Raw genomic sequence first — 26,953 nt, 5'->3', positions numbered from 1 at the left:
AAGTTAGACCATTCAATGTGATCAGCGGCTGCGGTTGGTAACTAAGGTACCTGGTAACATCTGAAACTGAGAAAAGCTATTTTATCGCTCCAAACAACACTGTAATTAGTCTTAACAAACAAGACACTAGTCCTTCATCTACCGATTCAGGTTCTGGTTCCGTTGTTGCGCAGCCTGCTGCTCAGCAATCTGCTCCCTCCACAAAGCCGTCCCGCTAATGGCCGCAATGCGGGTGAAGTCCTCTCCGAACTGCCCCTTGGCCGCACTGCCCCAAAACTGGAAGAACATCTTGGTCCCACCAATAAACCCACTGCCGCCCCTGGCATAGCTAGCAACAATTTCTCTACCTTTCTCGTCCCAACCCAGCACAGCGTTGGGATTGCCTGGACACTGTGGAGCGCCATCGGTGACCCTGATCAGATAGCTACCCGTAATCAGGGTCCCGATTCTCTTCTTCTTTGTATCCTTAGGCATACCCGTCTTTACGATGGGCTTTTGGCGCTTATGGATCTCCCTCACCTCAGAGCAATTCAGTCTATCCGCCTCGTACCAGCGGAAGGTTTCTCTGCGCCCGTTGCAGAAAAGGGTAAAGGCGTATTTGTCTTTTGCCAGTCCCTTGCGGCCTTCGTACTTCATCTCAACGACGTTGTTCTGGTTGCTATTGTGTAGCTCAATGTTGTAACTCTCAAAGTTGGGAACGTGGAATTTGCTGTTTTTGCCGCCGACGGGCGCTGTACCGAGAACGCCTTTTTTGATGGAGATAAGAGGAGGGGACTTGTCCTTCTTGTGGCCCGAGGTATGTAAAATGAGGCGTTCGTGCTTGGAGAAGAGTGCGTGTTGTTTCTGGATGTAATAGATGGGGGCTTTGGCGTCTTCGCCGCAGAGCTTGAAACCGCGCCCGGCACCGCGGACAACGAAACGCATTGGCAAGCCATGGGGGCCACGCTCAGCGAGGGCTGGTGCTGGAGACGACTGGGAGCTGCCCATTGTGTAGGTGCCTAGTGCAATGAATCGGTCGAGGGGGTGAGGGATAGGGGAAGGCGGGGGGGAACGGCGGATGTGAGAATACTTGATCCTTTATAAAACAGTGTTTTTGGCATCAATGAGGCGCCGTTTTGTTGTTTGATGGCCAGCCCCCAACAGGCGCGGTTTCTCACGCAGCCATTGTTGGTGGCGCAGCTAAGCCCCTGTTTTGAGCTCGTGTTTCCATATGTCAGAACGAAAATAGACAAAGTAGGATCAAATGAGACGGCCGAGGCCTGTAAGAGGCCCATCCCAAAGCAGGGCTGAGGCCAATAAGCGGCCCAGCCGAGAACAACCTCAACCTCCAAAGAAAAGCCAACATGCAACATATCACGACTCAGACATCACCACAACTGGAATGAAAATGTGCTTAATTGTCATTGAGGAATTCATCGGCTATCTAACTAGTATAAGTACTTATAATTACTTAGCATCCAAGCTCGGTCCTGGTCATGTCCGTGGAAGTATGTGATTAGAGCCTGTTTTGTTTGAGGTCTCACCGTATCACAACAGCAGTGCCACAAAGCCAACGACAACGGCCCCCATGCCAAGTTCTGTGGCGGCCACACCTCCCGTGGCTACCGCGCTTGTAGCAGAGCTCGCGGGCGTGGTCGACGTTGAGGTGCCGGCCGGGGTGGCGTTATCTGGGGCGTCGTACTTGCTGCAGACGGCGTTTTGTGCGAGTGGGCAGCTTTGGTCGATGCAAATCGCTTGCAGCTGGGCGCCTTGACTCTTCACGACCTCCATGGGGGGGGCACAGCGAAGACCGAACAGCTGTTCCAAGGCCATACCGACGCCCTCAAGGTCATCCTTGGCCACACCGAAAGAGGCGCCAGCCAGGGCAACCTGCTGGACAAAATAGCCTAGCTCAGCCGGCTTCAGGTTCATGAACTTGTGAACTTTGAACATGGATGGGTTGCCCTGGTAGGCGGGAAAGGCGGGCATCCCCTGCATGGAGCAGCCGAGAAGGGTGCCAAAGAACTGGTACAGGTGGGTAAGAAGCTTGCTGTACAATGAGCATCGTATTAGCAAATCAGTTCTCTAGACCAAGGAACATAAAATAGTTTGAGATGAGGCCGCACTATTGCTTAGAGTTCTCGTCATCGGCAGCCTTGTTCTGTTTCAATGGGGTGGCCCCTCCGCCATCGAGAAAGTTGACCGACTTCCCTGAACTGCCGCCGCGGTTGGTGCTGTTGAGCGTCCCGTCGAAATACGGTAACAGGTTGATGTTTGTGCCATTGTAAATCCCTTCGGCAAGGATTCCGGGTACAGTTATGCCAACGTTCGGCTGGGTATCTACGTGAGACATGGATAACTGGTTAGATGGCAATAAACGACAAGCTTGAAGTTGAGCCGTAAGCAAAAGCTTACAGTTTCCGATGACTACCGTGTTGACTAACGCAACCAAGAGATTGTATTGGTTGTCAGCTGTGTTATTTTTGAGCAGCGCGGTTGTGTAATAGTCGCAAATCGATATGTCTGAAGGCCGTTGAGCAGCAACATTGGCAACGATGGCGGAAAACGCCAAGGCAACGCCGGCAAAGCGCATCGTGGATGGAAGAGCGTGTGATCGTGTTGGATATTGGGCAGATCCAGGGGGCACAGTGAGGGATGCAAGTATCTTGTGGCGAGGAGGGCAGCATGAGATATATACGTAGGATACTGAAGAGAGGCAGGCTAACACAAGTCCGTCAATGCTCTCCGAGGTACTTCCGTCGACAGACAGGAACCCGACTAGCGTTCTTTTCGCCGCTACAAGCCTCCTCTCGGAACATTGCTAGAGGTGTCTCCTGACCTAACGTCTGGGATGACGTCTCGGCGATGTGGATGACCATGCCCCATTCCTCCCTGACGGCTCAATCAGGCTGGCGCCGGCGATTGACTACGCAACTAATGAAGCAAACACGATTTCCAAGATTCTGCCACAATTGGATGTTAGGTACGAATACTTGGAATTCCGCCCCGAGGCAGAGACCGTCGACGTGTACGAAGTGCCCGATCCCACTCAGGCCATCGAATCACCAAGAGTGTGGAGAGGAGGTTTGCTTGATTATTGGTATCAGGTTGTGTTCGGAAAACAGCCATTTCCCGAAACTGAATAGCTTACTTAGTCTTGTCGCTCATTCCCTAAAACGGCTTTCATCTTGAAGCTAGACATTCGGCTGCCCACTCTTCCGGCGGGAATGACTTATCCGTCCAGCTGCCCGCGCCAGCTTCCCGATGCAGATGCTTCGAGCTCAGCAAACTCGGCACGTTAGAGTTCCGAAGCCAAGGGACACAACAGTTGGCACTCTGGGCGAAGGTGATAGGCAGGATCTTGAGGCTCCCACGTGCCTCCGTCATGTTGCCTCCACTGCCTCCAATTCCGGGCAAGTCTACGACACTACAAGTGGACCGAGGTGAAAGTTAATGTTTCTTTGACCACTAAAAGAATTGATAGTGCGGGATTGCGTTTGCCGGCGTGGATCATTCAGGATATCGAAAAACAACGGTATTTCCCTCTCCCCTCGGCCCGGCGCGGCTGATTGGGGTTGGATTTACATATTTGGGGGTTTAACAAAGGAAGATGCGGTACCTACGAGCGACATGCGAGGCATAATTGCCCGGTAATTAATCGCCTTCTAGACGAGAAGCCACGCCCCGAAAGATGCCGAGAAGTTCCAGCAGTGGGGACTTGAGCCAAAGTGAAGAGAATGCGATCGAACATTAGAAACGAGACGATCCATGGCCAGGAATGATTTGCCTCTCGTTCATACAGTCATGGTTCGGCCGGTAGATCCGGTCTTTATTTGGAGTCCGGCTTGTTCTGGCCACTGGGCGCCATGGCGCCGGCTACCTATGGAGAACTTCACGATCCATTCGTCCATGAACCCGGGCTCAAGCTGTGGCAGGATTGGAGAAAGTTCCAGCTGACACGCGATCCAAGAAAGGAAAGCCGCTATTTGCCCTCACCGGACAAGAGAGGGGCAGACGTAGAGTAAAATAGCGTGATCATGTCTATTCATCACGATTATCAGGGGCCCAGGAGTGCTTTTGAGGAACCAATTGAGAGAGACCATTATAAGTTCTGAAGCTACCTATGTACCAAGCCCCTTTTATTTCCCACTTCCCCGTTGAACCATCATGATCTCAGCGGTCTCACTCGGCATGTTCATGGCACCTTTTAGGGCGTTCTTCGGCCGGCCGGCCGCCTGGTCGACGAGCTTGAGATCAAACGTCTCCAAAATATGCATCGTGATGCACTTGATGACAGCGCTCGCAAAAAAGCGGCCAGGGCAGGCTTGGCGGCCATAGCCAAAGTGCATCTGCTGTGGGGATGTGGTCGTGAATTGCTTCGCATACATGCTATCCTCGTCGGCAATGCGTTGGTCGTGGAATCGAAACCCCTGAAACTGCAAGGGATCTTTGTAGACATTGCCATCGAGTGAGATCATCGCTGCTGGCGCTAGAATATGTGTCCCAGCTGGCAGTACGAGACCCGATGACAGCTGTACGTCACGGCGCACAAGCCGCGAGAACGTCGTCAGTGTGCCTGGGTTCATACGTTGTGACTCCTTCATGAAGGAGTCAAGCCTGCTAAGGCTGTTGACCAGAATGGCCTGCTTCTCCGTGAACCCGCCATATCTAGCCTTGGCTGTCGAGTATTCATCCCTCAGGGGAGCAATATACTCGGGTCTGGCGGCCAGGTCAAACACAATGTTGGTCAGTGTGACGGTGGCGGCATGCAGGGCCGCGAAGTTCATCATGAGGCACAGCTCGGCCACATTAGCGTCGCTCCGCGGCGGGACTGTTTTTGCCGCCCCCTCCGACAGCCAGTACACCATGTCCTGCGGCTTCACGTACTTCTCACCCGCGGCTTCAGCTCGAGCCTTCTCGGCACGGCGTCGTGAGATCATGGGAACGATAAGCCTGCGCGCGTTTTCCTGGTGCTGCCATACGCGCCGGATTCCAGGGACAAGACCGCGCGCCATAATGGGCCGCATAAACAGCGAGTGCTTCTTGAGTTGCCAGCCCCCAACAAAGACATCCTCGACGAAGCTAATCATAGTATTAAGCCAGTACTCGTCACGGCTGAGCTCCGGGCCCACTATCATCAACGAGATGACGAGGGCCATGGTGCGAAACATGCTCGGCCAGACCTTGACTGGAGTCCATTCCGGACAGCTTGGCCACTCCGTTGAAATGGCATGCTCGATTTCCTTGTGAATGTTGGGTAGGAGGTTGCCTAGAGATCCGCGGTTAACACAGATACTACAGGAACTTTGGTTGATAGAATTTCTCACCAATGTTCCTGGTCAGGTCGGTAAGAATGGTATGCGCCTCAAGTTCATCTGCGATGCGAAGCCATTCATAGTCGCCGATTATGCGTTTCTGACTAGCCGAGTGGAAGTCCAAGGTGTCGGTTCCCAGTGCGTTCAATTCTTCCAGGTACTCAGGAGAGACGATAACGATGTAACCGTCGATTCCCCATACTTGAAAAGCACCTTTATTGTACAACCCCTTGAACCTGCCATACCCTTGTTCTAGAATCTCCTTGAAGTGGTACAAGTAGTACTCGGCAGCCCCATCGAAATCTTCCCCGCGGAGGTTTATCACCGGGACGTCGACACTTGGCGTCTTGAGTCGCCGCAGCTGTACGTAGTTGATCGCCCAAGGTAACAGGAAATAGATGACGCCGAGGACAGCTGCGAGGCTGAGATTCTCGGGCCGGATCAAAAAGGCGACGGTTGTATTGACGAGCATCTTGCAGGCGGTGATGAAATTTCGTCATTGCACCATGATAATTGTGTCGCTGTTGGCATTTATTGCCAGCAAATACTGCATGTAACAGTGGGACTAGCTTGCATAGGCCGGGGCACAGGGCTCATGGATGTTTGACCATCCTGTTGCCCTCAACAATTTCATAAGTTGAGGTAAGCATCACCTTGATAGCATGACATGAGTAAAGGATTTAGAGAGTCATTCTACATAGCATTATACTCATTTTTGGCTCGGCTGACTCACGTATCAATCTTACGTGAGCATCACTCCAAGAGCTCGTAAGAACGTCCGAAGACGGACCGCTGGTCGCGCTTAAAAAATGGGGGTGGTCTCGAAGTGAGCGAGACTGGTTCAAGCAGCAACTCCTACAACAGTACAAGGGGCCACTGAAGCCTGTGTCCTAATATTCTTCTCACACGCTGACAAATACGACGGACTCGTCACCAACTATAATGACCATCCCGGTAATTGACGCCGCCGCCCTTACAGGGGGGGACGAGCAGCAACTCGCCGTGTTCAGGGCAAAGCTACTGGACGGGTTGAAGACATACGGCTTCGTCAAGCTCATCAACCACACGGTCCCGGTTCCACTTGTGGCCGAGACATTCGATCAGGTTTGTTCGGTGCCCCGGGCGTTCAGTACCTAGTATCCGCAGGAGCTCACGTCAGCCGCCGCAGATCAAGAAATTCTTCAAGTTGCCGCTCAAGGAAAAGCTGGCCATTGTGAACGACCGCACACAGAACCAACAGAGGGGATGGTGCACGCCGGGAGAGGAGAAGACATGGTACTTGGAGAGTAACACCGGGGCGATCAAGGAGCCCAAGTTCAGTGATAGCAAGGTATGTGAGAATAACCGGCGGCGCAGCAAAACGAGACCGAGGGGTGGCTATTGGCTAACCTAACCTCTGTTTTTGCGCCGCAGGAGAGCTTTGACTGTGGGCACCCGAACGACAAGCTGTTTCCGAACAAGTGGCCGTCGGCCGAGGCCCTGCCTGGCTATCAAGACACCATGGAGCGTTTCTTCATGTCCTGCGGAGATCTTACCCTTGTTTTGCTGGCCCTGATCGCGGAGGAGATGCAGTATAACCGGGACTTGTTCACCTCACGCTGCACCAACGAGGCGAGCACGATTCGCATTAACCACTTCCCAGTGGTCGACAAGGCCGTGCTCGATCGTGGCGATGTCAGCCGGATCTGGCCCCATAACGACTTCGGCATCATCTCGCTGGTGTTTCCCGACGTGACACCGGGGCTGGAATATGAGGACCGAGCCAACCCAGGAACTTTTATCCCCATGCCTTATGAATCGGACCAGGAGGTTGTCGTCATTGTGGGCGAGACGCTGCAGCGCTGGACAAACGGGGGCATTCGTGCGGGGCTTCACCGTGTCAACCGACCGTTGGATGTGCAAGGGGACCTGGTCCCTGAACGCTGGAGCCTTGTCTACTTCAACAAGGCGGATCGACACGCCAGCGTGGGCCCACTTGACGAGATGCTCGCCAACGGATCGAAGCCCGTTTATGAGCATCTTACTGCCCTCGAGTACCAGGGCCTCCGCAATGCTACCCATTACCCCAAAGAGGCAGCTCTGGAGCAAGTTCTTGCCACGGCGTGAGCGGCGCAGCACGCAACACAACCTTCGCTTGGCGAGAGTGTAGCATTGGGGTGCTGGAACAAAGAGAGGTCGTTAGGATTCCCACGAATAAAGTATGGTGGTTAGAGTATCCATACTTCCGCGCAGGGTCTAGAACGTCGCCGTACGAAAATGGTGCAATCATGCAATGCAATGTAATGTCCGTTTCTGCACTCCTGCTGTGACTCTTTCATCACGACGTACCGGGAACGTGGCCTTGGATGGCGCATGCAGGGTCGTATCAGTAATCTCCCCCCAACGCAAATGGGTTACTTGTTGGTAGTGGTGGCAGTGGGGAATGAGCATTAGGGAGGTACTCTGCCAGTGGGAGCCGGTTTCCGTTCGGGGTCCGATAGTTACACTACGGCTGAAAAACACGAACAGTCGAGTACGACGTTACCTCACTGCGGCGGGGAAATGAATGCTTGGGCTTTGTGTGCAGGTGGCTGATGGAAGAGGAGGCGGCTTCAGCTGGAGCTGAAAACCTGATTGAGACTCCTTCTTCCGGATGTTCGATCTCATATTGCGTACACGGGATGGTGGTCCGACCGTCTTGTAGCAAATCATGGCTCTATCGTCTGTCTTGCTAAGGTTGAAACAATCGTACATAGGAGACGGACATGGTGGTCAACCGGAGGCTCACTTGAAATACCCCAGTTTGCGTCCCAGCACACAACTTCCGCTCAACGCAGCCGTAATGCCCGTAAACACGATGAGGATACCGTAGCCACTGCCATACCCATACGCCAAAGTCCCTTTCCAATGGTCAACGCGCAACAGTGCCTCGCTTAGAGGGCCCGAGACAACGTTGCCGATGCCGCGACCAGTCGAAATCCAGGCCAGCACGGTGCTGGCGTCCGCTGTGGTCTCGGACCGTTGCACAGCTTTGACCATGCCGGACCAGGTAGCCACCCAGGCACCCGCAAAGATGCCGTAGATGACGGCAAAGACGAACAGAGGTGCAACGGAGCCGGAGAAACCCCAGAGCAGGAAGATGCTGAAGCTGGAACCGACCGCGCATGCCAGACAGCATGTCGTCACATGCCAACGGTCAATGATGAAACCCATCAAGATGCAACCGATGACAGATGCAATGTTGTACACCACCACTGTGAGTGCACCCACGCTTTGCGACGCTCCGATCGATCTGGCATACATTGGCAGGTATAGGGTCGGTAGAAAGAAGCCTAAACCTTGTACCGTGTTCGCCAGCTGCAAAGCGGCAAACGCGCCTGTCTTCATGAAACGCATTCCAACCTGGCTGCGCAGCGATCTTCGGCGGTCCGGCTCGACGCGTGGCTTCATGTAATAGACGAAGGCTCCAGACAGCACTACGACGGCCACCGCTAGCGCCCTCAGAGTTGTCCGGAAGTCGAATGACTGAAGCAGTCTATCTGTCACAATTGGGAGAATGGTGCCCCCAAGACCGGTTCCGCCGAGCATGATGCCGAAGGCAATGCCTTTGCGCTTGTCATACCAGTCCGACAGCAGGATGAGACACGTGGAATATGATAGGCTGCCACCAAGTCCGTAGAGAATCCCCTGGGTGAGGATAAGATGGGTAACTGTTGTTGCGAACGAACTGATGGCTAGGGCGAGTCCCATGATGATGATTCCGAGGGCGCAGAAGCTGCGAATATGTTGCTTGTAGGCCTGCACAAGGGCGAACACAAGAGGGAGGTCGAGATACAGCATGCCTAGGGAGCATGTCCCGACAATGGCGAGGTTGCCAGAGCCATCAAATGGCCCATGGGTGCTGTAGTAGTCGTTGAAAACGCCATAAGTGAACGGAAGTCCTGCACGGTGCTCGTTAGACCACTGGACAGACTAGAGCATGGACAACTGGGACGCACCCCAAACTACTGCCTCTAACACGCAACATGAAGCGAGAAAGAGATAAGCATCTTTTCCCCGGTCTGCTGGCGGTGGCGGCTTTGCGTTGATCGACTCGTGGGATGCCTGTGCGCTCTCTACCAGCGAGGTCAGGCCTGCTCCTTGCTGGTCGTGATTTGACTTTTCCGACATTGTGAACAGGAAGGCACTGAGGGAGGCAGGGGGGCGTTGGTTCGTCCCAGAAGAGGACTGGCAGCAATTAATTATGCAGCCGCGACGGGGGAGTTGGCCGTCTTCCACTCAGGGGCTCAGTCCCCCGTTGGATGCTCTTGACAAAAAACGGGCGCGTTTGCGGCGCTGCAGCCTGCAGCTGGGCAACATATCCGCCGAGGAATGTAACGGCAGCTTTGCAACAATAAGCAGGGCACATTATTCCCAGCGAATTATTCTTCCAAGACACCTGTGGCCTGGCAGGAGCTGAAACGACGCAGAACTGGTCCTCTACTTACTTACACGGCCCATAATGCCCGCGGATCCGGGATGACCGAGACCCCCGACCCAGTCATTTATTGTGCTCGTAACCAGGGGCTGACCGCCTCTTCATGACTGTCGTGTCGTCATCCGATGCTAGTCAGGCCTCAGCGGCTCCTTGACAGCATACGAAGTAATTTGTTCCCGACGGATTATTTCGAACCCTTAATTTTACTTCAGTTTGTCAGCTTTGGGAGGCAGTGATTTATTATGGACAGACATACTAACTAATATTTGCCACCTTCTGTGTCATCTGTACATAGTATGTACATCGGACGAAGAGAGATCGGACCAGCAGGGGACTGGACTGTTGCATTGGAACTAATACCAACTGGGTAAGCCCCGAGTTACCTATCGGCCCGTGCCGGCAAACGCCGACCCAGCGTGTGTCGGAGAGAATGATCACCAAGCAAGCGCTCCTTGGGCCCCATCCCTTCGAATACTGGGTGGTGCGATGCGCCCGCTACGCAGTTTGAGGCGGCTCCAACCAACATTTACCGAAGATGCCAGCCATGGTAATGCTTCTTCCCTCTCCTTCTCATACACGCCGATGTCATCGGAACATCTTAGGCTCAAGCCAATCTCGTCGACACCCGCGAGCAGCATCTCCTTCGGGCCCTTGTCAACACTGAACTTGGCAATTTCGTCCCCTGACGCGTTGAGGATTTGCTGGGTTGACAAGACCACCTCAATTTCCCGGCCCGCCTCTGCTTCCGCAAGCAGCACGGGTATGTCTTCCTGGTCCACGATGGCTGGAAGTAGCCCATTTTTGAAGGAATTGCCGTAAAAGATGTCACCAAATGATGAGGCCAGGACGACCTGAATGCCAAAGTCCAGCAGTGCCCATACCGCATGCTCGCGTGAGCTGCCACAACCAAAGTTGGGTCCTGTGCTGAGCAGGACCCGCGACCGGTTGCTATTGTAGGGTTGTCGGTTGAGTACAAACGCCTGGTCCAACGAACCATCCGGACGCCAGCGGAGGTTGTAGAACAACCCGTCGCGCAGTCCACGGCGGAGGATGGTGGTACAGAATTGCTTTGGCAAGATGCAATCCGTGTCGACGTTGGCTCGGTCTAGGGGAGCCACAAGCCCTTTCACCGACGTAAATGGACCAGCCGCGATGGTATCATCCTCAACAACCCCGTCGTCCTCTTTTTCGGCGTGGCTACTGCTCGTTTCTTCCGGTTCGATGGTCTCAGGATAGTGCGGTAGGATCGACGGCTCCTCGTCCCCCAATCCCGCGCCGGCGGCCAAGTACTTGCGAACATCGCCAAGCTTGCCTTCAATGGCGGCGACAGCGGCCATCACTGGGGACATGAGGTGTGTGCGGCCCGCCGTACCCTGTCGGTTCTCAAAGTTCCGGTTGCTAGTGCTTGCCGAGCGCTCATACGCCTCAAGTTGATCTTCGTTCAGTCCAACACACATACTGCAGCCGGCTTCTCGCCACTCAAAACCTGCCTCCCTAAAGATGCGGTCTAGGCCCTCGCTCTCCGCTTGCTGTTTAACGATCCCGGACCCGGGGACAACATATGCGGCTTTGATGTTGGCCGCGATTCTTCGGCCTCGGAGAATGCCTGCCGCGGCGCGCAGGTCCGAAAGTCGCGAGTTTGTGCAGGAACCGATAAAGATCTTATCCACGACGATGTCTGTCATTCTAGTCCCTGGCTCCAAGCCCATGTACTCAAGTGCGCGTCGGCAGTTATCCGCCTTGGACTGGTCCTGGAAATCGTCCGGGCTCGGAACACGGCTCGTTATGGGCGCGACCTGTTCTGGGGATGTACCCCAGGATACAATGGGGGCCACCTTAGCCGCGTCAATTTTGAACTGGCGATCGAATGTGGCGTCCGCGTCGGATTTCAGTGTCTTCCAGTATGCAACCGCGGCATCCCAGCTGTCACCGCTTGGGACCAATGGTCGTCCTTTGAGGTATTCAAATGTAGTCTCATCTGGGGCCACCAAACCCGCACGAGCGCCAGCCTCAATGGCCTGCGAGGGGAGTGAAAGTTAGGGTTTTGCCTTGTATGCTTAAATCGCTGGTATTTACGGAGGTGAGAAGCATACCATGTTGCAAAGAGACATGCGGGCCTCCATCGTCAAAGCCTTGATCGTGGGCCCGGCGAATTCGATTGCTGCTCCAGTACCTGCGGCGGTTCCTATCCAAACGTTTGATATGAGACAAAGTGCCACGGGACACGTATGGATGGCCTCACCTATTTCTCCTATAATGTAGAGCATCAGATCCTTTGACCCGACGCCCTCAGCTAACGTCCCCTGCACCCACACGAGAATGCTTTTCCATTTTGTTGTTGAAACGGTTTGCGTCGCGAGTACATGCTCGACTTCACTTGTTCCAATTCCAAATGCCAGACAACCAAAAGCGCCGTGGGTTGACGTGTGACTATCCCCGCACACCACGGTTGTGCCCGGCAGGGTGAAGCCGAGCTCAGGGCCGATTACGTGGACAATCCCCTGCGATGTTGAGTTTAGGCCCAGGTACGGGATTTGGTGCATCTTGACATTGCGGGCGAGTGTCTCAACCTGGAGCTTTGCCTGGGCCACTTTCATCACCCTTGGACGAGGTGTCGTTGGGACATTCTGCAAACAGAATAAGCCACCATGTCATTCTGTCACAGCTCCGTCTGAACCCACATGATCACAGGTTGCCAAAGTCAAGTCTGGACGCCTCACAGGCCGGCCTTGGGCCTTCAGCCCGGCAAATGCTTGCTATTGATATCACCAGGTTAGTCTTTGGCTAAGGCGTACCTCTGGGATGGAGAACCTTCATACCGGAGAGGAAACTTCATGAATGAGATGGCGATCTGTAACCTCAGTTAGTATTACGACGACGTAAGCAATCCGTATCACCAGACAAGTGGTTGTTCCGCACCGATGTAGAGGAGTGCGGCTCCATTGTCCTTCCACACGGCGACATGTTCGTCAAACAGCTTCTGGTAAAGAGTTCTCGGCTTTGGCACGGACATTGTATGTACGACAGAATGCTTGTGACCCGCTCTCCGACTCGAAGGATACGCTACACGCGTCGACGAAAATTTGATGGTGAATGTACGACGAGCCGGTAATATAATGCTACACTGCAATGTTTTCCAGTTCCCTACCAGCTGTCAAACTGACTTGGATCATATTAGCGTCACTAACCTAATCGTGGCAGGACGACACTGCATCCTCTGCACCCTTCCAGAAGCTGGAGCATTATCTTATGTCAGGATCTGACTCAGTTGCGTTGGCGGGTGCTACACTGCAGGTGGTGGCATGGAATCTCACACAACCCCTGCATAACCCCTGCCCCTCGGTACGGGAATGATTGTTGCACGTGGAAAGCCGGTCCGGTTCATGAGCACACCATTCAGTCAAACGCAATTCCACGCCTGCCCTCTTCACGTCCCCCCCCCCCCGCCGTTGTATGCTTCACCGTGATGGAGAAACCCAGCGCAAGCGCGGCCGAAGTCGTGAGAAGACAGCGCGATGGCTTACACGATGACAGCACCCGAAGCCACGGAAGTTTGTTTCACTACGCCACCGCGAAGGACAGAACAATTTTGGTTTTGAGCGCCATTTTGGCTGTGATCGCAGGCGCTCTGAACCCTCTCTTAACGGTACCGAATCTTTCTCCACTGGGCCGCAAACGAGCGGCCGCGGCTGACACTGGATGTACGTACAGGTGGTATACGGCCAGCTCATCAACGCATTCAACGGCTTCGCGGCCGGCACAACGAAAAGCTCTGACCTGCGAAGCACCATCGCCCAATTTACTTTGTACTATGTGTATTGTGCCATAGGCATTTTTGTCTTTATTTACATCGCGACAGTTGGTTTCTACTATGTCGGCGAGCGAGTTGCGCGAGCCCTTCGCCGCGCCCACCTCAGGGCCGTCATCAGCCAGAACATGGCTTTCTTCGATAACCGCGGCAATGGGGAAATTACTGTGAGCATCATGTCCGACATGGGAACGATACAAGAAGCCATCACGAGCAAGATATCAGTTGCTATGACGGCAATGGCCAACTTCGCTTCCGCCTTCGTCATCATGTACGTCGTTTCTTGGCGAACCGCCCTCGCTTTGAGTCCGACCTTCTTGGTGATGCTGGGTGTTGTGATGGTAGGCGGGTCCTACGCGGTCAAGCACCACAAACAGGCCATGGGTGCCCAGGGCCAGGCGGCAACTCTGGCAGAAGAGAGCATCGCTTCGGTCCGCGAAGTGACCGCCTTCGGCATCCAGAGCTTCTTGGTCGCCAAATACCACTCTTTTTTGGAGGCCTCGGGGCGTTCTGATGTCAAATCACGGGACAGCGTGACATACATGATCGCATGGTCAAACGCCATGCCTTGTCTCGTTTACGCCCTATCCTTCTGGGTTGGCTCTATATTCCTCGTCAAGGGCCAAACCTCCGTTTCGGCGATCGCAACGACCACTCTGGCCATCATTATAAGCGCATTTGCCATCATCCGAGTAGCGCCATCCTTCCAAGCTTTGACCGCCACCGTTGCCGGTTCTAGCAAGATCTTGGGCACGATCGCACGGAGATCTCCTCAAGACCCGTTCTCATCGGAGGGCAAGTACCTCCAGAATGTGGCCGGCGAGATTGCCTTCCGTGACGTCAGCCTCGTCTATCCATCAAGAGAAGAGGTTGTTGTGCTAGATCGGGTGAACATCCGGTGTCCCGCTGGCAAGACAACAGCTATCGTTGGGCCTTCTGGGAGCGGGAAAAGCAGCGTTGTCAGCTTGTTAGAGCGGTATTATGAGCCCACCGAGGGTGCCATTGGTGAGTGATAACCATGCTCCGGCCAGGAGGAGGAGAGGCACGCCCTGCTAACACCATCGGTTCTGAGAACTTGATGGACATGACCTGCAGACCCTGAACTTACGAAACTTGCGCAGCCACGTTTCCATCGTTGAGCAAGAAGTGGCGCTGTTCGATACCACCATTTTTGAGAACATCCGGTATGGCCTCCTAAACTCTCCTTTTCAAGGCACCCAAGAAGATTTGCGCAATGCCGTCGTGCAGGCGGCAACCGACGCCAACGCCCACCACTTCATCTCGGAACTTGCCAACGGGTACGATACAATGGTCGGCCAGGCAGGCACGCAGCTATCCGGGGGGCAACGGCAGCGAATCGCCCTGGCAAGGGCGCTCATTAAGCAACCATCCATACTGCTTCTGGACGAAGCCACATCAGCTCTCGATTCCAAGTCAGAGGCTGTCGTTCAACAAGCGTTGGAGTCGGCGGCCAAGAACCGGACAACGATTATTGTTGCCCACAGGCTCTCTACTATCCGCAACGCAGATCAGATCATTGTCATGGAAGGGGGGCGTGTGATGGAGCAGGGAACGCATACGGAGCTAATGGACCTAGATGGGCTTTACGCCGGCCTGGTGCAAAATCAACACGTCGTGGATGTCCCTGGGCAAAGGCTACAGGAACCATCGGAAAACGTGAACAGCAAACTAGGTATATCGCTTCATGAGAAACCGGTCTTGCAGGGTGGCGAGAGTGCCGAGGACGACACGCCCGCGCCCGGGGATAACAGGAATCCGGAAACACAGGAGCGTCAGCATACGCTAGGGCTGGTGAGCACACTTAAGTTCATTTACTACGTCAATGCCCAAGAAAAAGGGCTGCTGGCTCTCGGCACCGCTAGCGCCATCGTTGCGGGATTCGGGATTCCAATGTGAGTAGGGCCACGAGAGGGAGCACGGTAGGGCTTGGGAGGCTAACCGATCCCCCAGACAATCTATCTTCTTCGCGAAACTTCTCGACAGCTTGTCCCTCGATCCGGTAGCACTACGGCAGAGCGTAAACTTTTGGTCTGGCTTGTACGTGCTGATGGCAGGTGTCGCCTTCATATTCTGGTCGGTTCTTGGCGTTGCTTTCGCGCGCTCAACTGAGGCGCTATCACGGCGGGCAAAGAAGTGGGCACTCGAGTCCATCTTGTCTCAAGACATCGAGTTTTTCGACTGCAAGGAGCATTCCACTGGAGCTTTGCTCGAAGTTGTCACTGGCAGCACGGAACAGTTATCGAGCTTAAGCGGCCCGGTGATCGGGAGCGTCTTGACCTTCCTCTCAGCCATTCTAACCGGCATTGTGATCTCGCTTGTCATCGGATGGAAACTGGCATTGGTTTGCACCGCCACGATCCCCATCGTCGTAGCGTGCGGATGGATTCGTCTCCGTATGCTGGCGGTGTTCGACGGCCAGGTGAAAGAGACGGGGAAAGAAGCTGCATCACACGCGAGTGAGACGGTCCGTCTGGTTAGGACTGTTGCTTCTCTCGGAATTGAGGAGTTTGCTCTCAACCGATACGACGAGATCCTTTCTCAACGGGCCGCAACTTCGCTTCGGTCTATGCTCTCGGCGTCCGCCCTGTACGCCGCTTCACAGTCCGTCGTCTTCCTCTGCGCCGCGTTGGCTTTCTGGTATGGTGGGCAACTGGTGTCCACCGGGGAATACACCGTGTTCCAGTTCTACATCTGTTTCGTCGCGCTTATCTCGGGTGCACAGACGGCAGGATCTATTTTCTCCTATGCCCCTGACGCCAGCAAGGCGATGCACGCCAGTCACGAGCTCCAAACCTTGTTTGCAAGCAAGTCGAAAATGATAGCAACGGCGCCGGGAGATTGCCACTCTGGTGAAGAGAAGCAATGTACTGGTGGCATCCAACTGGAGCTCAGCGATGTCGATTTTCGATACCCGTCCAGACCCGATCACCAGGTCCTACAAAACTTCAATCTTGGTATCAACAAGGGCCAGTACCTGGCCCTAGTAGGCCCTAGCGGCTGTGGGAAAAGCACCATACTGGCACTTCTCGAGCGATTCTACGATCCGGACAAGGGCGTTGTTCGGGTCGACGGAGCGGCCCTTCCCAGGCTCAATGTGCAGCAACATCGCCAGAATGTGTCCCTGGTTAGCCAAGGTGCCGCGTTGTACTCCGGGACAATTCGAGAAAACATCGCTTTAGGCCGCCGACACATTGGTGACAATGAGGAGGAAACTGCGGATGAAGATATCATGGATGTCTGCAAGCAGGCCAATATCCACGACTTCATTTGCTCTTTGCCGTGAGTCTCATTCGTTTTACTAAGATTTGCCGTTGTCAAATCCTTGAAGCTAACGTTGTAATTTCCAGTGATGGTTTATCCACTGTCCTCGGTCCCCGTGGGACGCTGGTGAGCGGGGGACAACGGCAACGCATCGCCATCGCCAGGGCCCTTATACGCCAACCCCAGATCCTCTTGCTAGACGAGGCCACGTCGGCGTTGGATCCGGAATCGGAAAGACTGGTACAGGATGCCCTTGATAGGGCGGCTGAAGGTCGAACCACTGTCTCCGTGGCTCACCGTCTGAGTTCCATCCGGGCAGCCGACATCATATACGTTGTAGATGCGGGAAGGATTGTTGAGTTTGGGAACCACGGGGAGCTGATGGCCATGCGGGGAGCATATTGGGACTTGGTCAAGATGCAGAACCTGTAATGACGGCACCTGATACATGTGGGCCCATAAACCATCAATATTATTACAGGTCCGGAGAGGTCAAGTGAAGGGGCATTCTTGGGGGTTAACGAGAATCAAACGCCTGGTCTTAGCGCAAGGATGAGACCCAACGCCAGTTTTTCGGCTGTTAAATGAGCTCCCACCTCTACTCATAATTACATGAACTCCGATCTGATGCAAACCCAACGCAACGAAAGATCCCCCCGGTCCCTGATGCATGGTCATGCGTCAATATCCGCCCCGTGTTGTAGGAGGAGAAGCACCAGGGGCTCGGACCCGCTTTCTACTGCCAGGTGAAGGGCCATAGTACCCAACGAGTCCTTGGTATTCACATCTGCAGAAGCCTCCAGCAGTAGTTTGACTACCGCTTCGTTCTTTCCTGCTACTGCTCTGAAGAGTGCGGTGCGCCCCAGGAAATCCCTTTCATTAGGGTCGGCCAACTTCTCTAACAGTAACCTCGTAAGGACCTCAGAACCGCGTTCGCAAGCCAGATGCAAGGCCGTCGACCCGTTATGGTCTTGCTTCGTGATGTCTGCCCCGCGCTCGAGAAGCAACCGTGTTATAGACTCATTTCCAGAGTTCACAGCAAGATGGAGCGCCGTCCGGCCTTGTTCACCGAGAATCTCAGGGTTCGTTTGCTGGTGCGTCCTTTTCCAGGAAGGATCAAATGCCCACATCGATTGGTCATCGCATGGCGAAGGATTTTGGGGGCCCGAGGAGGGGGGGCTGACCGGGGCGAGGTCGAAAGTCGTTTCAGTCGCATTCGAGGTTGGTGGCGATGCCAGGATAGGATCGGCGGGTTCCAGCTGGCCGAGTGCGGCTTCTAAAGCTTGGATACGCTGTTTTTGATTTCGACCTGGAGGTTGCTAGTGTGAGCAATCTTCTGTAAGCAGCCGATTCGTTAGAGGATCAGGCGTAAAGTAAGACGTTGTTTTGCTCACGGTAGTTCCTCTGTGCAATCCGATTCTGCTCTCGCTTCCGTTCCCGTTTCTCCACGTCCTGCAGGAGTATCCGGGTTGCCTCTCCTGTGACGCCCCCAACGGCGGACAGATCCGAAAGCCTTGCATAATTGCCATAGCTACTAAGGTTGGCGTTGGAATGCATGGTGGGCGTTACACAGAGAAGGGTTGCAACAATGTCAAGCTTCAAGTCTGTCCAACCTAGCATTTTGGTGGATTTTTGTTCCTGTTTTAAGTTTTCGACTGACGAGCAACCGACATCCCACCCCGATGTGCATACCACGGTACCAAAAGAGGAAGGTAATTCCTCACCGGCCGGTGCGCTGCTCTCACCACGAGCCAGCTCTCGCGAATGATATGCAAGGGGGCGGCGCTGAGCAAGTCACGCATGTGGTGTCTGATGTATCCCGCGGAGCAAGCGACTCGTATGTACATATGTACAAGGTACTGCCCGGAGCTCGGCCTGCTCCTCCGAATCTTTGCATACAGAGTAGGGCTGTGTGGGTTCAGGTGGAGGCTAGATGGGAAATAAGCCCCGAACCCTGGACGATATGAGAGGCTAATGCCGGCTTGGCTCCCGAACGCTCTCCGCTTTCGGCAAAGCTCAAAACGAACCAAGGATGGAAAAGGAACGGCTGTGGGGGGTTCAGAAGCTCGGATTTCTTTGTGTCTCTAACGACGCCGTTTGACTAATCTCAGTAAGCCCCGTCATCTAATCCAGCGCCTGTGTTATTGAGTTCGACGTGATTAGTCGATGCTGTTGAAAAGGCGAGACAATAGACGAGACCTGTCACGGACTGTTGATCGGTTGGGCTGGCTCGATCCCAGTTGGCTGGGATACGATGCAAACTAAATGTTTGGTCGTATCAAGTTGAGTGGCAGGATGGGTGAGCAGTCACCGCCTGGTGGGAGGGTGGCCAAAAGAAGGAAGGCCACGGTTGGGCTGGGATGAGGAGGAGCCAAGTCAGAGGGTACTAGTCCAGACGACGCCAAATCAGATGGATGGGACGCGCGTATGGGACAAGTCATCAAGGTATTGGTTCCTGTTGCAACGGCAATGGTGATGAGATGAGAATTCCTGAAGGCGTCTCTGGCAATTGAAGGGCCAAATTAGGAATGATTGCCGACCATTGAGACCTCGTGCTGACGGGTCCCCATCACGATAGTCCACCGTCCTGCATTAATTAAGGATCTCCAGAGTGCGCGCTGTCCCGAGGCGGGTACATCCTGCGGTCATCATAAACCCCGGTCCCCCGGGCCTCCCCGTTGTCCCTTCCCTTGTCTCGGCCGTTAGGATAACGTTCGAGGTGCGCCGAGGAAAGGGGGTGAGTGCATTGACTGCATGGGCGAAGTGCTCCGACCCCCTTGGATCACACCCTTACCGCCTAGATGCTGACTGGACGATGGACCGGGGGCTGGATTCGCACATGACATTCTTAATGGCATAACACTGACTTTTCCAGCCCCACTTTAGGGGCTAGCAAGGTAAGGTATGTACAAACTCCTCACTGTGTACAGATCTGTCGATGCTTAGAGATGGCCGGTGGACTGCCGATATCCTGCCAATGATCCTACTTAGCTCCCCTAGGCAAATAGTACCAGTACACCAAAGCTACCGGTACTAGGTAGAGTGTGCGGGCACCAATTTGTTGTCAAATCGAGCCTGAGTTGGATGAAACCGAGTACAATGCGATCTTTGACTATTTCCTAAGTAACCACAATAACACTCATTTGGGTTGTCGAACGGTCGGTGCGTAAGTTGCTCAAGAACGGTACGTTTGCGGGGGTGATTTGCTGGCGGGCCTACGGAAAGTCGGTTTTTGGTGTCTCCGTTTTGTTGGGCACAGGGGAGCCGCTAGGGTTGGAGCTGGGAGTTGCACAGGCGCCGTGCATGTTTGGTGTTTTGTCTTAAACCGCCACAAATGCACCGCATCGGGTTTTGCCAAAGCTAGGGATCCTTCCAGTGCCTGACGACTAGGGTTGGCATCCTCCATGCCGAAGGTGTAGTATGTACGATACCACGACCTGCCATTGCCATATACTTCTCGAGGTGGTACTGCGCCAATGCGATGGCGTGGCACAGCCCGGAACCGGATGACGGCATCCGACGCACGGCGAACATATTCCGCGGCTGTAACGGATGCATTCCCTCTCAGCCTACATACATACATATCCCAACCGTGGTTTGTGGCTTGGCCTAACCTTAACTGGTCTGGTGGTTGAGAAGGCACATCCATGCGATGTAACCTGACACATCCAGCCTTCTTTCTAAGCTGCCGCCTGAACGACGGGAAACTGCGCGATTGGTAGCAACCGGAGCCTCTGGTGGTGCAACGGAAGCTCCCCGTGCCAATCCTGCAAGATGACTTCGTGTCAGCGATCGATGAGATGACCTGGCACATGCGGGACACATACCAAGGCTGCCGAGAGCGATGCAAGCAGCGTCGCCTGCTCTTCCGTCCCCGCTGCTTTAACTCCCCAGGTGGTCCGGCCGCCGCCTGAGCACATGACAATTGCGATGACGCTTGATTCGGGGAGATCACTGTTTACAAAGCCAGCGCTCGGCATCCCGAACGTGCATGTAAACTCCAGACGGCAGTCGGCAAAGGCTGACAGGCCGAATCGGACGGCATCGAGAGTGGAAGCGCCGTGCCCGACTAGCTGGCGGGCCAGGCCGTTGACGAGAATCACAGTCTCCACTCTGACCAAGGATCCGGAATCCGAGGTGTTCAAGGCTGTTTTGACCAGGGAAAGTACTCGCTGGTCCTGGCTCTGGACGTTATACTGGCGGAGGAAGAGGTTCGTGACCTCGTTAGGTAGTAATGTGCGCCCCTTGAGCTCGGATTCGGACTTGACAGCCAGTGAGAATGCGCCCAGGATGGCCTTGGGCGCTTCGAGCTGCAGAGCTTGCGAGAGTACCCAAGCGATGCCACCTTTACCGCTCTGCGAATTAACTCTGATGACAGCCTCGTACGACGCCCCGATGTCGTGCGGGTCCATGGCAAGATACGGGACCTTCCAAGGGCGGGGTCGAGCATGTTTGTCATCATCAGCGGTTGCATTCCACCTCTTGAACCCCTTGTTGATGGCGTCTTGGTGCCCGCCGCTGTATGCGACAAAGACCGAGTCTCCCGCATACGGGGCGCGCGTGTGGACGGGAATTTGTGTTAGTTGCTCAACAATCTGGCGGATCCGCGGCAGGTCGGAGAAGTCCAGGCCCGGGTCGATCCCCTGTGTGTATAGATTCAACGCTAGCGTCACCAGATCGACGTTACCCGTACGCTCGCCATTTCCGAAGAGGCATCCCTCGACTCTGGTCGCCCCCGCGAGCTGACCCAACTCGGCAGCGGCAACAGCGCAGCCTCGATCATTATGGTTGTGCAGAGAGACACAAACCGTGGGGTCACCGGAGAAACCGCGAGAGAAGATCTCGACTTGGTCGGCGAATATGTTCGGACTTGACATCTCAACCGTCGCCGGCAAATTCAGGATTATGGGAACCTCGGCGGACGGTTCCCACGCTTCTTTCACCGCTCGGCAAATCTCGATCGCGAAATCCGGGTCTGTATCGGAGAAGGCCTCGGGACTCCACATCAGTGCCCATGTCGTGTCTTTGTGCGCCGGGTCGTCTTTGGTGACAGCCTTGAGGTATCTCGCATGTTCGACAGCGGTGCGGAGTTGGGCTTCGCGGGTCGTGCTGAAGATGGTGTCGATAAAATTATCGCTGGTCGCGATGTAGAGGCTGACGATAATCTTCTTCGCTCCCTTAACGGCATCGACGGTCCGGCGGATGAAGTCCTTGCGGCAAGGCGTCATGACTTCAAGCCACACATCAGGGGGCCCGTCGAGTACACATCTCTGCGCGAACTGGAAATCCATCTCCGACGATGCCGGAAAACCCACCTCGATCTCCTTGAAGCCGATGTCTACCAGCATCTGGAAGTAGGTCCACTTTTGCTCGGGGTTCTACTAGGCCCATATCATATCAGAACGTGTCGTGCGCTCTACCGCCTCGTTATGTTGCTGCCACTTACCATCGGACTCGCCAAAGCCTGGTTGCCATCGCGTAGGTCTGTAGATAACCATCTCGGAGGCTTGGTGATCTTGTTTGACGGCCAGGTCCTGTCGGGGAGTGAGGGACCTTTGAAGGCCGAGTACTTGTCGGATGCCCGCTTTAACCTGGGAGTTGCGAACACAATCAGCACCAACTTCAGAGATCCCTAGTCGAGAGCAAGAACTCGTACATTGGCATAGTGGCGCAGCAACTCTCAAACCAGACAACCTGTGGTATTTTAGAACAGGATTAGGAGCAGGCGGGAATGAATGTACAAACGAAGAGCACCAGCGGTTAGAAGTAGGATTTTACAATATCATTACCTTATGAGAGCTAGTTATAACATCCTACAAAGGAGCTCACCCAACACTTAAGTAGGCATGGATCAAGGTAAACACAGGATGTGACGCAGCAGCCCGCCTTTGCATTGGGTAGGTATGTGTATGCTGGTGTCCCTCGGATATGTGACATTCTGACTGCACACTCGATTCACCTGTCTAAACATTTGGTGGTGTCGCTTGGCTTACGTTGGAACTGAGTAACAGGGAGATCTTGATGTCAGGTGTGACCATGCATTCATCCTTCGTTGAGCCCATCGGTGATTGGCCAGCAAGCTCGTGTCCGCCGCTGTTGGGGCAGCACTCGGACATGGTGGTGCACACCTTGCATAGTTGAAAAAGGTTCCGAAACCTCATCGCAAAGGCAAATCACGCAAGCATCAACTGTACATGCAGGTCCGGCTCACCGTTTCACTTTCAACAAGCGAACCGATAAGCCCCCGAGAAGCACCCTAGGATAGTGACAATGTCCACGACAGCGAGCAACAAGCTTTTATTGGTCGAAGGGAAGACGGGAGAAGGTAATGCGACCTTATTTTGCCGTCGAGGAGGGGCCGTTTCGTGCTAACTCGCCAAGCAGTCGTCTTCGAAGCCAGCTGGACGGCCAAGCTGAACGCCACATGCAATGACCCGCAGGACCGAAGCAGGCCCTTCGTCTCCCTGGACTTGTCCCTCCAGCCCACCAAGTATCAGGCCAACGGCGACGACCCACATGGCAGTCGCATCGCCGTCGGACCGGCGGCGGAGGGAGATGATGAAAACCAAGTCGTCATGACAACCCCTTACGGCGAGACGCTCACTGCAACCAGCCATTCTCTTGGCTCAGTCGAAGCGCTCAACTTTTTGCGCCAGCTCCTGAAACATGCTCAGTCATCGAGACGGGCGCACTTGGCGAAGCTCATCATCCCGACTACTCCGGGCTACATCACCCGGTCGAACATTGTGCAACTCCGGTTGAAGGATAGCGAGTTCGTTGAGCTTGTCTCGACATTCGCGACACCCCGGCAGCATTTCGCAGGGGGCAAGGTAGCCACCGAAGGGGCAAACGACTGCTGCGGCTGGCTGAGCCATCTCCTCCGCAGGTCAGCCGCGGGCGTCTTGCTCAAAGACCGGGATGACAAAGGCGCCAAGATCAACCTGCACCAAGCATCCGCGGCCCTCGAAGCTCAGCTGGATGACCGGCTTTCGTTCCCATGGCTTACCAATACCTTGCACCCCAGGAGAACACTGGCCATTATCGAAGCCGGCCGCGTCCACCCACGCTATGGGGGAACGGGCCCGTCGGTCTACGGGGCTGCCAAAGCTCTCGGCATCGACATCATCGCCATGGACAATTCTGGCCACTGGATGGAAGACATCGAGTTTTCCGAGTGGCGCATGGCCTTTGTCCCCCTGGCCCTGCATGATCCGCCGCGGGATGATTTCACGGAGCGAATTGTGGAGACGGTGAAATCGTGCCGCATTCGGATTGACGGCTTAATGACCCTCTGCGAGTCGTACATGGGCCCGGTAGCGCGGGCTTGTGAGCAGCTGGGCCTGCCTACCCAATCCCCGATCCCCTACCTCACGGCAACGGACAAGTACCGGACCAGCATTTTTGAAGGCCACCAAGCCCATCTCGCCTCCGGCTCCGACGAGGCGGTCACCATCGCAACAAAGGTTGACCTTCCGTACCCCCTAATCATAAAGCCGTGCAACGGCTGGAGCTCGGAGGGAGTGAGCCTGGTCCATCATAAATCCGAGATCCGCGCGGCTGTTGAATCCATTGACACGACGCGGCACGGAAATGCTTTTGTCATGGAGCCATACTGTGCTGGCCCCGAGGTTGACGTTAACCTGGTGCTGTTGAATGGTGAGCTCCTCTTCTTTGAGGTGTGCGACGATATGCCGAAGACGGCCGAGGATGGGGAAGGGGATACCGCTGGGAATGTCAGCGGAGCCCAGGGCGGATCCTCTCTCAGCACCTTCATTGAAATGTGCAGTGTCTTCCCATCAGCTCTTCCACGGCGCGAGATCGAGATTCTCCGTGACTCTTTCCATGCCAGCCTGCTGCGCTTAGGCTTCGACACGGGCATGTTCCACCTCGAGGGCCGGGTTCAGGACTCGACGGTCGAGTATGCTTTCGAGCAGGGTGACGGGGTTGTGGATCTGAGACCAACAGCCGAAACGCTACAGCAACCGACGAAAGCCTGGCTCATTGAGATCAACCCGCGGCCGCCAGGGATGAAGGGGAGCCTGATCATCGAGTCGACTTGGGGCGTCGATTATTGGGCCACTACCTTGTTAACCGCGCTCCGAGACGATGAAAGGCTCCGAGCCCTATCGCAGCCGTTTGCCTCGGGGCCACAGTACACGGGCGCGATGGTCTTTATTCCAACCGAGTACAACGCTGAGGTTTGTGAAGGCATCTTTGACTCGGATGACATAGTGGAGGAACTGTTTTCCCGTCGGCCGGATCTTGCCCGCCACGTCAGCCGGAGTGGATGTCTCGTCCATCGTGGTCAAAAGATCCCGCATCCCCAACGGGACGGGTACAACTCCTTCCTTGCGTGGTTCAACGTCTTCTCGCGGAAGAGCAGGGCGGAAACGCTGAGGCTAGCGGCTGAGGTACGGAGAGAAGTGCGATACAAGTTCAAATAGTTACGGACTCATAGCAATATTATAGGCTTACCTCGGGAGCATCGTTCGTAGCTAAATACTCGTTACAAACCATGGTAAAACTGGGTCCTAAATCTCGGTCTACCCTGCGATCAAAAGATAAAACATTGTGTCGCTCTGCTGGTTTTGGCCCGCCATCACCGGGTTACACCCTGTTATACGGGAAACAAAAAACAGTACCTGTCTAGGCAGTAGAGACTTACACAACTCAGCGAGGATACTAAGAAGGGAGATGTGACAACGTCCTCCATTAGTATTGGCGAGAAGACAAGCTAGGTACTCCCTAATTATTGGAGGTGGTAGTAGTTGGGTGTAAAGTACACCGTTCTAGGAGGCGACCCGGGCAACAGTGCTGGTTGCTTTAACCTCCCAGGAGGAAGCACGCAAGGCGTGCGACGAGGGAGTGATCTGGAAGGCTCAACTACTGGACTGCGAGCCTTACTGGGCTGCCCTCAGCCCAACACAGTGCTACAAGTGCTGGAAGTGGGGACACACACAACATCATTGCAAGGCTACCCCATTGTGCCCGCGCTGCGGGACGAAAGCCCATGGAGAGGGCGGCAGGGACGGCGAGAACCAGTGCCCTACTCACAAAAACGAAATCCCTCTCCGATGCCCTGCCTGCGGAGGAAGGCATCCGGCGTGGTCAGGAGAGTGCCCGGAGAAGTCGAGGACCCTCGCCAAGGCCAAGGAGGCCTACCAGTTCCGGCCACGGACTTATGAGACCGCAGCGGCGAACTCTGCCAGCACGGCCCCTACGAGCGCTCCCGCGTTTAACTTCGAGGGCGAGGAGAGGGACGACAACAGCTATCAGGTGGTAGGCAGGAAGAGGTTGAGAGGAAGACCGACGAATGCGGCTGCGGCCCAACGTCAGGCTCTCTTAGACCCCCAGCAGACCAGGATCAACTTCGAGGCTCCGAGGGTGCAGTTCGCAAACCCGGTAGTCAACGGTGTCTACACCGCCGCTCCGCCGCCCCGGGCGCCCGAACCGGCTACCGGACCAACGCCTGCCGTCGCCGCCAACCCTGCGGTCACTGCTACTCCGAACCAACGCGACCCCGAGGGGGACACTACGATGGACTCGATCACCGTCGCAGGCGATGAAAATTTAAATTTTACTCTGGAACACCGAAGGAATCAAGCAAACACTGGAAGTGTTGCTGGAAGAGGCCAAATACGACCTCTTGGCGGTGCAGGAACCGTGGATTAACAAGGAGACGAAGTCTACATACTGCCCCCGGAGCAGCAGATACCACCTGGTACACAAGCTCGAGGGGCGGGCAGCGATATACGTAAGCAAAAGATTTGAAATCAGGCAGTGGGACTCCGAAGCCACGGAGAATTGGTGCCGCGTGTGGTTTCCAGAGGCGGACCTCGGAAGGGAAGACCCCGGATTCGAGCTTTGGTCCATATACAACCCTCCCGGCGGCGAGAACGTACCGAGAGCCCTGCAAGGGCGGCCAAGGCCAAGCCACCCGGTGGTTCTGGCAGGAGACTTCAACCTAAAGAACCCACTGTGGGACAAGTTCGGACGCTACGATAGGAAATCGGAAGACCTACTGCAGCTGGGTTCCTTGTGGGACCTCACCATCAGAACTCCAAGGGGGGCGACAACGCGAGCTCCCCAGGGGCGGCAGCGAGGCCGCCCGTC

At 54.9% G+C, this 26,953-nt stretch overlaps 9 protein-coding genes across 9 annotated transcripts; 3 read left to right on the top strand and 6 right to left on the bottom strand.

The window, feature by feature from the left end:
* Positions 1 to 138: 138 nt before the first annotated feature.
* Positions 139 to 2,572, bottom strand: F5144DRAFT_497587 (uncharacterized protein; the record flags this gene model as incomplete). The annotated part of the gene is made up of 5 exons (XM_066786215.1): positions 139 to 972; positions 1,087 to 1,179; positions 1,591 to 2,029; positions 2,106 to 2,319; positions 2,395 to 2,572. 5 exons carry the CDS (start codon positions 2,570 to 2,572, stop codon positions 139 to 141), a joined length of 1,758 nt encoding a protein of 585 aa, XP_066639245.1.
* A 1,064-nt stretch (positions 2,573 to 3,636) lies between these two features.
* On the bottom strand, positions 3,637 to 6,127 carry F5144DRAFT_580653 (cytochrome P450). Its single transcript, XM_066789390.1, has 2 exons — positions 5,307 to 6,127; positions 3,637 to 5,248 (listed from the first exon to the last, which is right to left on the bottom strand). The coding sequence occupies exons 1-2, from the start codon at positions 5,764 to 5,766 to the stop codon at positions 4,119 to 4,121; spliced, it is 1,590 nt and encodes a 529-aa protein (XP_066639244.1). The 5' UTR covers positions 5,767 to 6,127; the 3' UTR covers positions 3,637 to 4,118.
* A 109-nt stretch (positions 6,128 to 6,236) lies between these two features.
* On the top strand, positions 6,237 to 7,810 carry F5144DRAFT_655817 (uncharacterized protein; the record flags this gene model as incomplete). The annotated part of the gene is made up of 3 exons (XM_066793138.1): positions 6,237 to 6,398; positions 6,463 to 6,624; positions 6,708 to 7,810. The coding sequence occupies 3 exons, from the start codon at positions 6,237 to 6,239 to the stop codon at positions 7,398 to 7,400; spliced, it is 1,017 nt and encodes a 338-aa protein (XP_066639243.1). The 3' UTR covers positions 7,401 to 7,810.
* A 247-nt stretch (positions 7,811 to 8,057) lies between these two features.
* Positions 8,058 to 9,443, bottom strand: F5144DRAFT_496345 (major facilitator superfamily domain-containing protein; the record flags this gene model as incomplete). The annotated part of the gene is made up of 2 exons (XM_066786146.1): positions 8,058 to 9,214; positions 9,272 to 9,443. The coding sequence occupies 2 exons, from the start codon at positions 9,441 to 9,443 to the stop codon at positions 8,058 to 8,060; spliced, it is 1,329 nt and encodes a 442-aa protein (XP_066639242.1).
* A 490-nt stretch (positions 9,444 to 9,933) lies between these two features.
* F5144DRAFT_580648 (uncharacterized protein) lies at positions 9,934 to 11,769 on the bottom strand. The gene has a single exon (XM_066789389.1). The coding sequence runs from the start codon at positions 11,457 to 11,459 to the stop codon at positions 10,185 to 10,187; it is 1,275 nt and encodes a 424-aa protein (XP_066639241.1). The 5' UTR covers positions 11,460 to 11,769; the 3' UTR covers positions 9,934 to 10,184.
* A 53-nt stretch (positions 11,770 to 11,822) lies between these two features.
* On the bottom strand, positions 11,823 to 12,763 carry F5144DRAFT_497876 (isopropylmalate isomerase large subunit; the record flags this gene model as incomplete). Its single annotated transcript, XM_066786231.1, has 4 exons — positions 11,823 to 12,377; positions 12,432 to 12,506; positions 12,570 to 12,601; positions 12,670 to 12,763. 4 exons carry the CDS (start codon positions 12,761 to 12,763, stop codon positions 11,823 to 11,825), a joined length of 756 nt encoding a protein of 251 aa, XP_066639240.1.
* A 453-nt stretch (positions 12,764 to 13,216) lies between these two features.
* Positions 13,217 to 17,272, top strand: F5144DRAFT_496460 (P-loop containing nucleoside triphosphate hydrolase protein; the record flags this gene model as incomplete). Its single annotated transcript, XM_066786154.1, has 6 exons — positions 13,217 to 13,249; positions 13,462 to 14,563; positions 14,772 to 15,471; positions 15,530 to 15,596; positions 15,999 to 16,858; positions 16,927 to 17,272. 6 exons carry the CDS (start codon positions 13,217 to 13,219, stop codon positions 17,270 to 17,272), a joined length of 3,108 nt encoding a protein of 1,035 aa, XP_066639239.1.
* A 3,248-nt stretch (positions 17,273 to 20,520) lies between these two features.
* Positions 20,521 to 22,504, bottom strand: F5144DRAFT_550180 (uncharacterized protein; the record flags this gene model as incomplete). The annotated part of the gene is made up of 4 exons (XM_066787624.1): positions 20,521 to 20,547; positions 20,668 to 22,218; positions 22,287 to 22,431; positions 22,497 to 22,504. The coding sequence occupies 4 exons, from the start codon at positions 22,502 to 22,504 to the stop codon at positions 20,521 to 20,523; spliced, it is 1,731 nt and encodes a 576-aa protein (XP_066639238.1).
* Positions 22,505 to 22,964: 460 nt separating this feature from the next.
* F5144DRAFT_516728 (uncharacterized protein) lies at positions 22,965 to 25,779 on the top strand. Its single transcript, XM_066786630.1, has 2 exons — positions 22,965 to 23,165; positions 23,225 to 25,779. Exons 1-2 carry the CDS (start codon positions 23,111 to 23,113, stop codon positions 25,282 to 25,284), a joined length of 2,115 nt encoding a protein of 704 aa, XP_066639237.1. The 5' UTR covers positions 22,965 to 23,110; the 3' UTR covers positions 25,285 to 25,779.
* The last annotated feature ends 1,174 nt before the right edge of the window (positions 25,780 to 26,953 follow it).

Source organism: Chaetomium tenue, assembly GCF_020726465.1.
Source record: "Chaetomium tenue strain MPI-SDFR-AT-0079 chromosome Unknown F5144scaffold_6, whole genome shotgun sequence".
Classification (NCBI taxonomy): domain Eukaryota; kingdom Fungi; phylum Ascomycota; class Sordariomycetes; order Sordariales; family Chaetomiaceae; genus Chaetomium; species Chaetomium tenue.
Note: the sequence above shows the minus strand (reverse complement) of the source record. Positions and strands in the feature narration are given on the sequence as shown.

Coding starts and splice junctions, on each gene's coding strand:
- F5144DRAFT_516728 (XM_066786630.1), top strand. CDS start 23,111: ATGTCCACGACAGCGAGCAACAAGCTTTTATTGGTCGAAGGGAAGACG. Junction 23,166..23,224: donor CGAAGGGAAGACGGGAGAAG/GTAATGCGACCT, acceptor CTCGCCAAGCAG/TCGTCTTCGAAGCCAGCTGG.
- F5144DRAFT_580653 (XM_066789390.1), bottom strand. CDS start 5,766: ATGCTCGTCAATACAACCGTCGCCTTTTTGATCCGGCCCGAGAATCTC. Junction 5,249..5,306: donor CGACCTGACCAGGAACATTG/GTGAGAAATTCT, acceptor GCGGATCTCTAG/GCAACCTCCTACCCAACATT.
- F5144DRAFT_580648 (XM_066789389.1), bottom strand. CDS start 11,459: ATGGGCTTGGAGCCAGGGACTAGAATGACAGACATCGTCGTGGATAAG.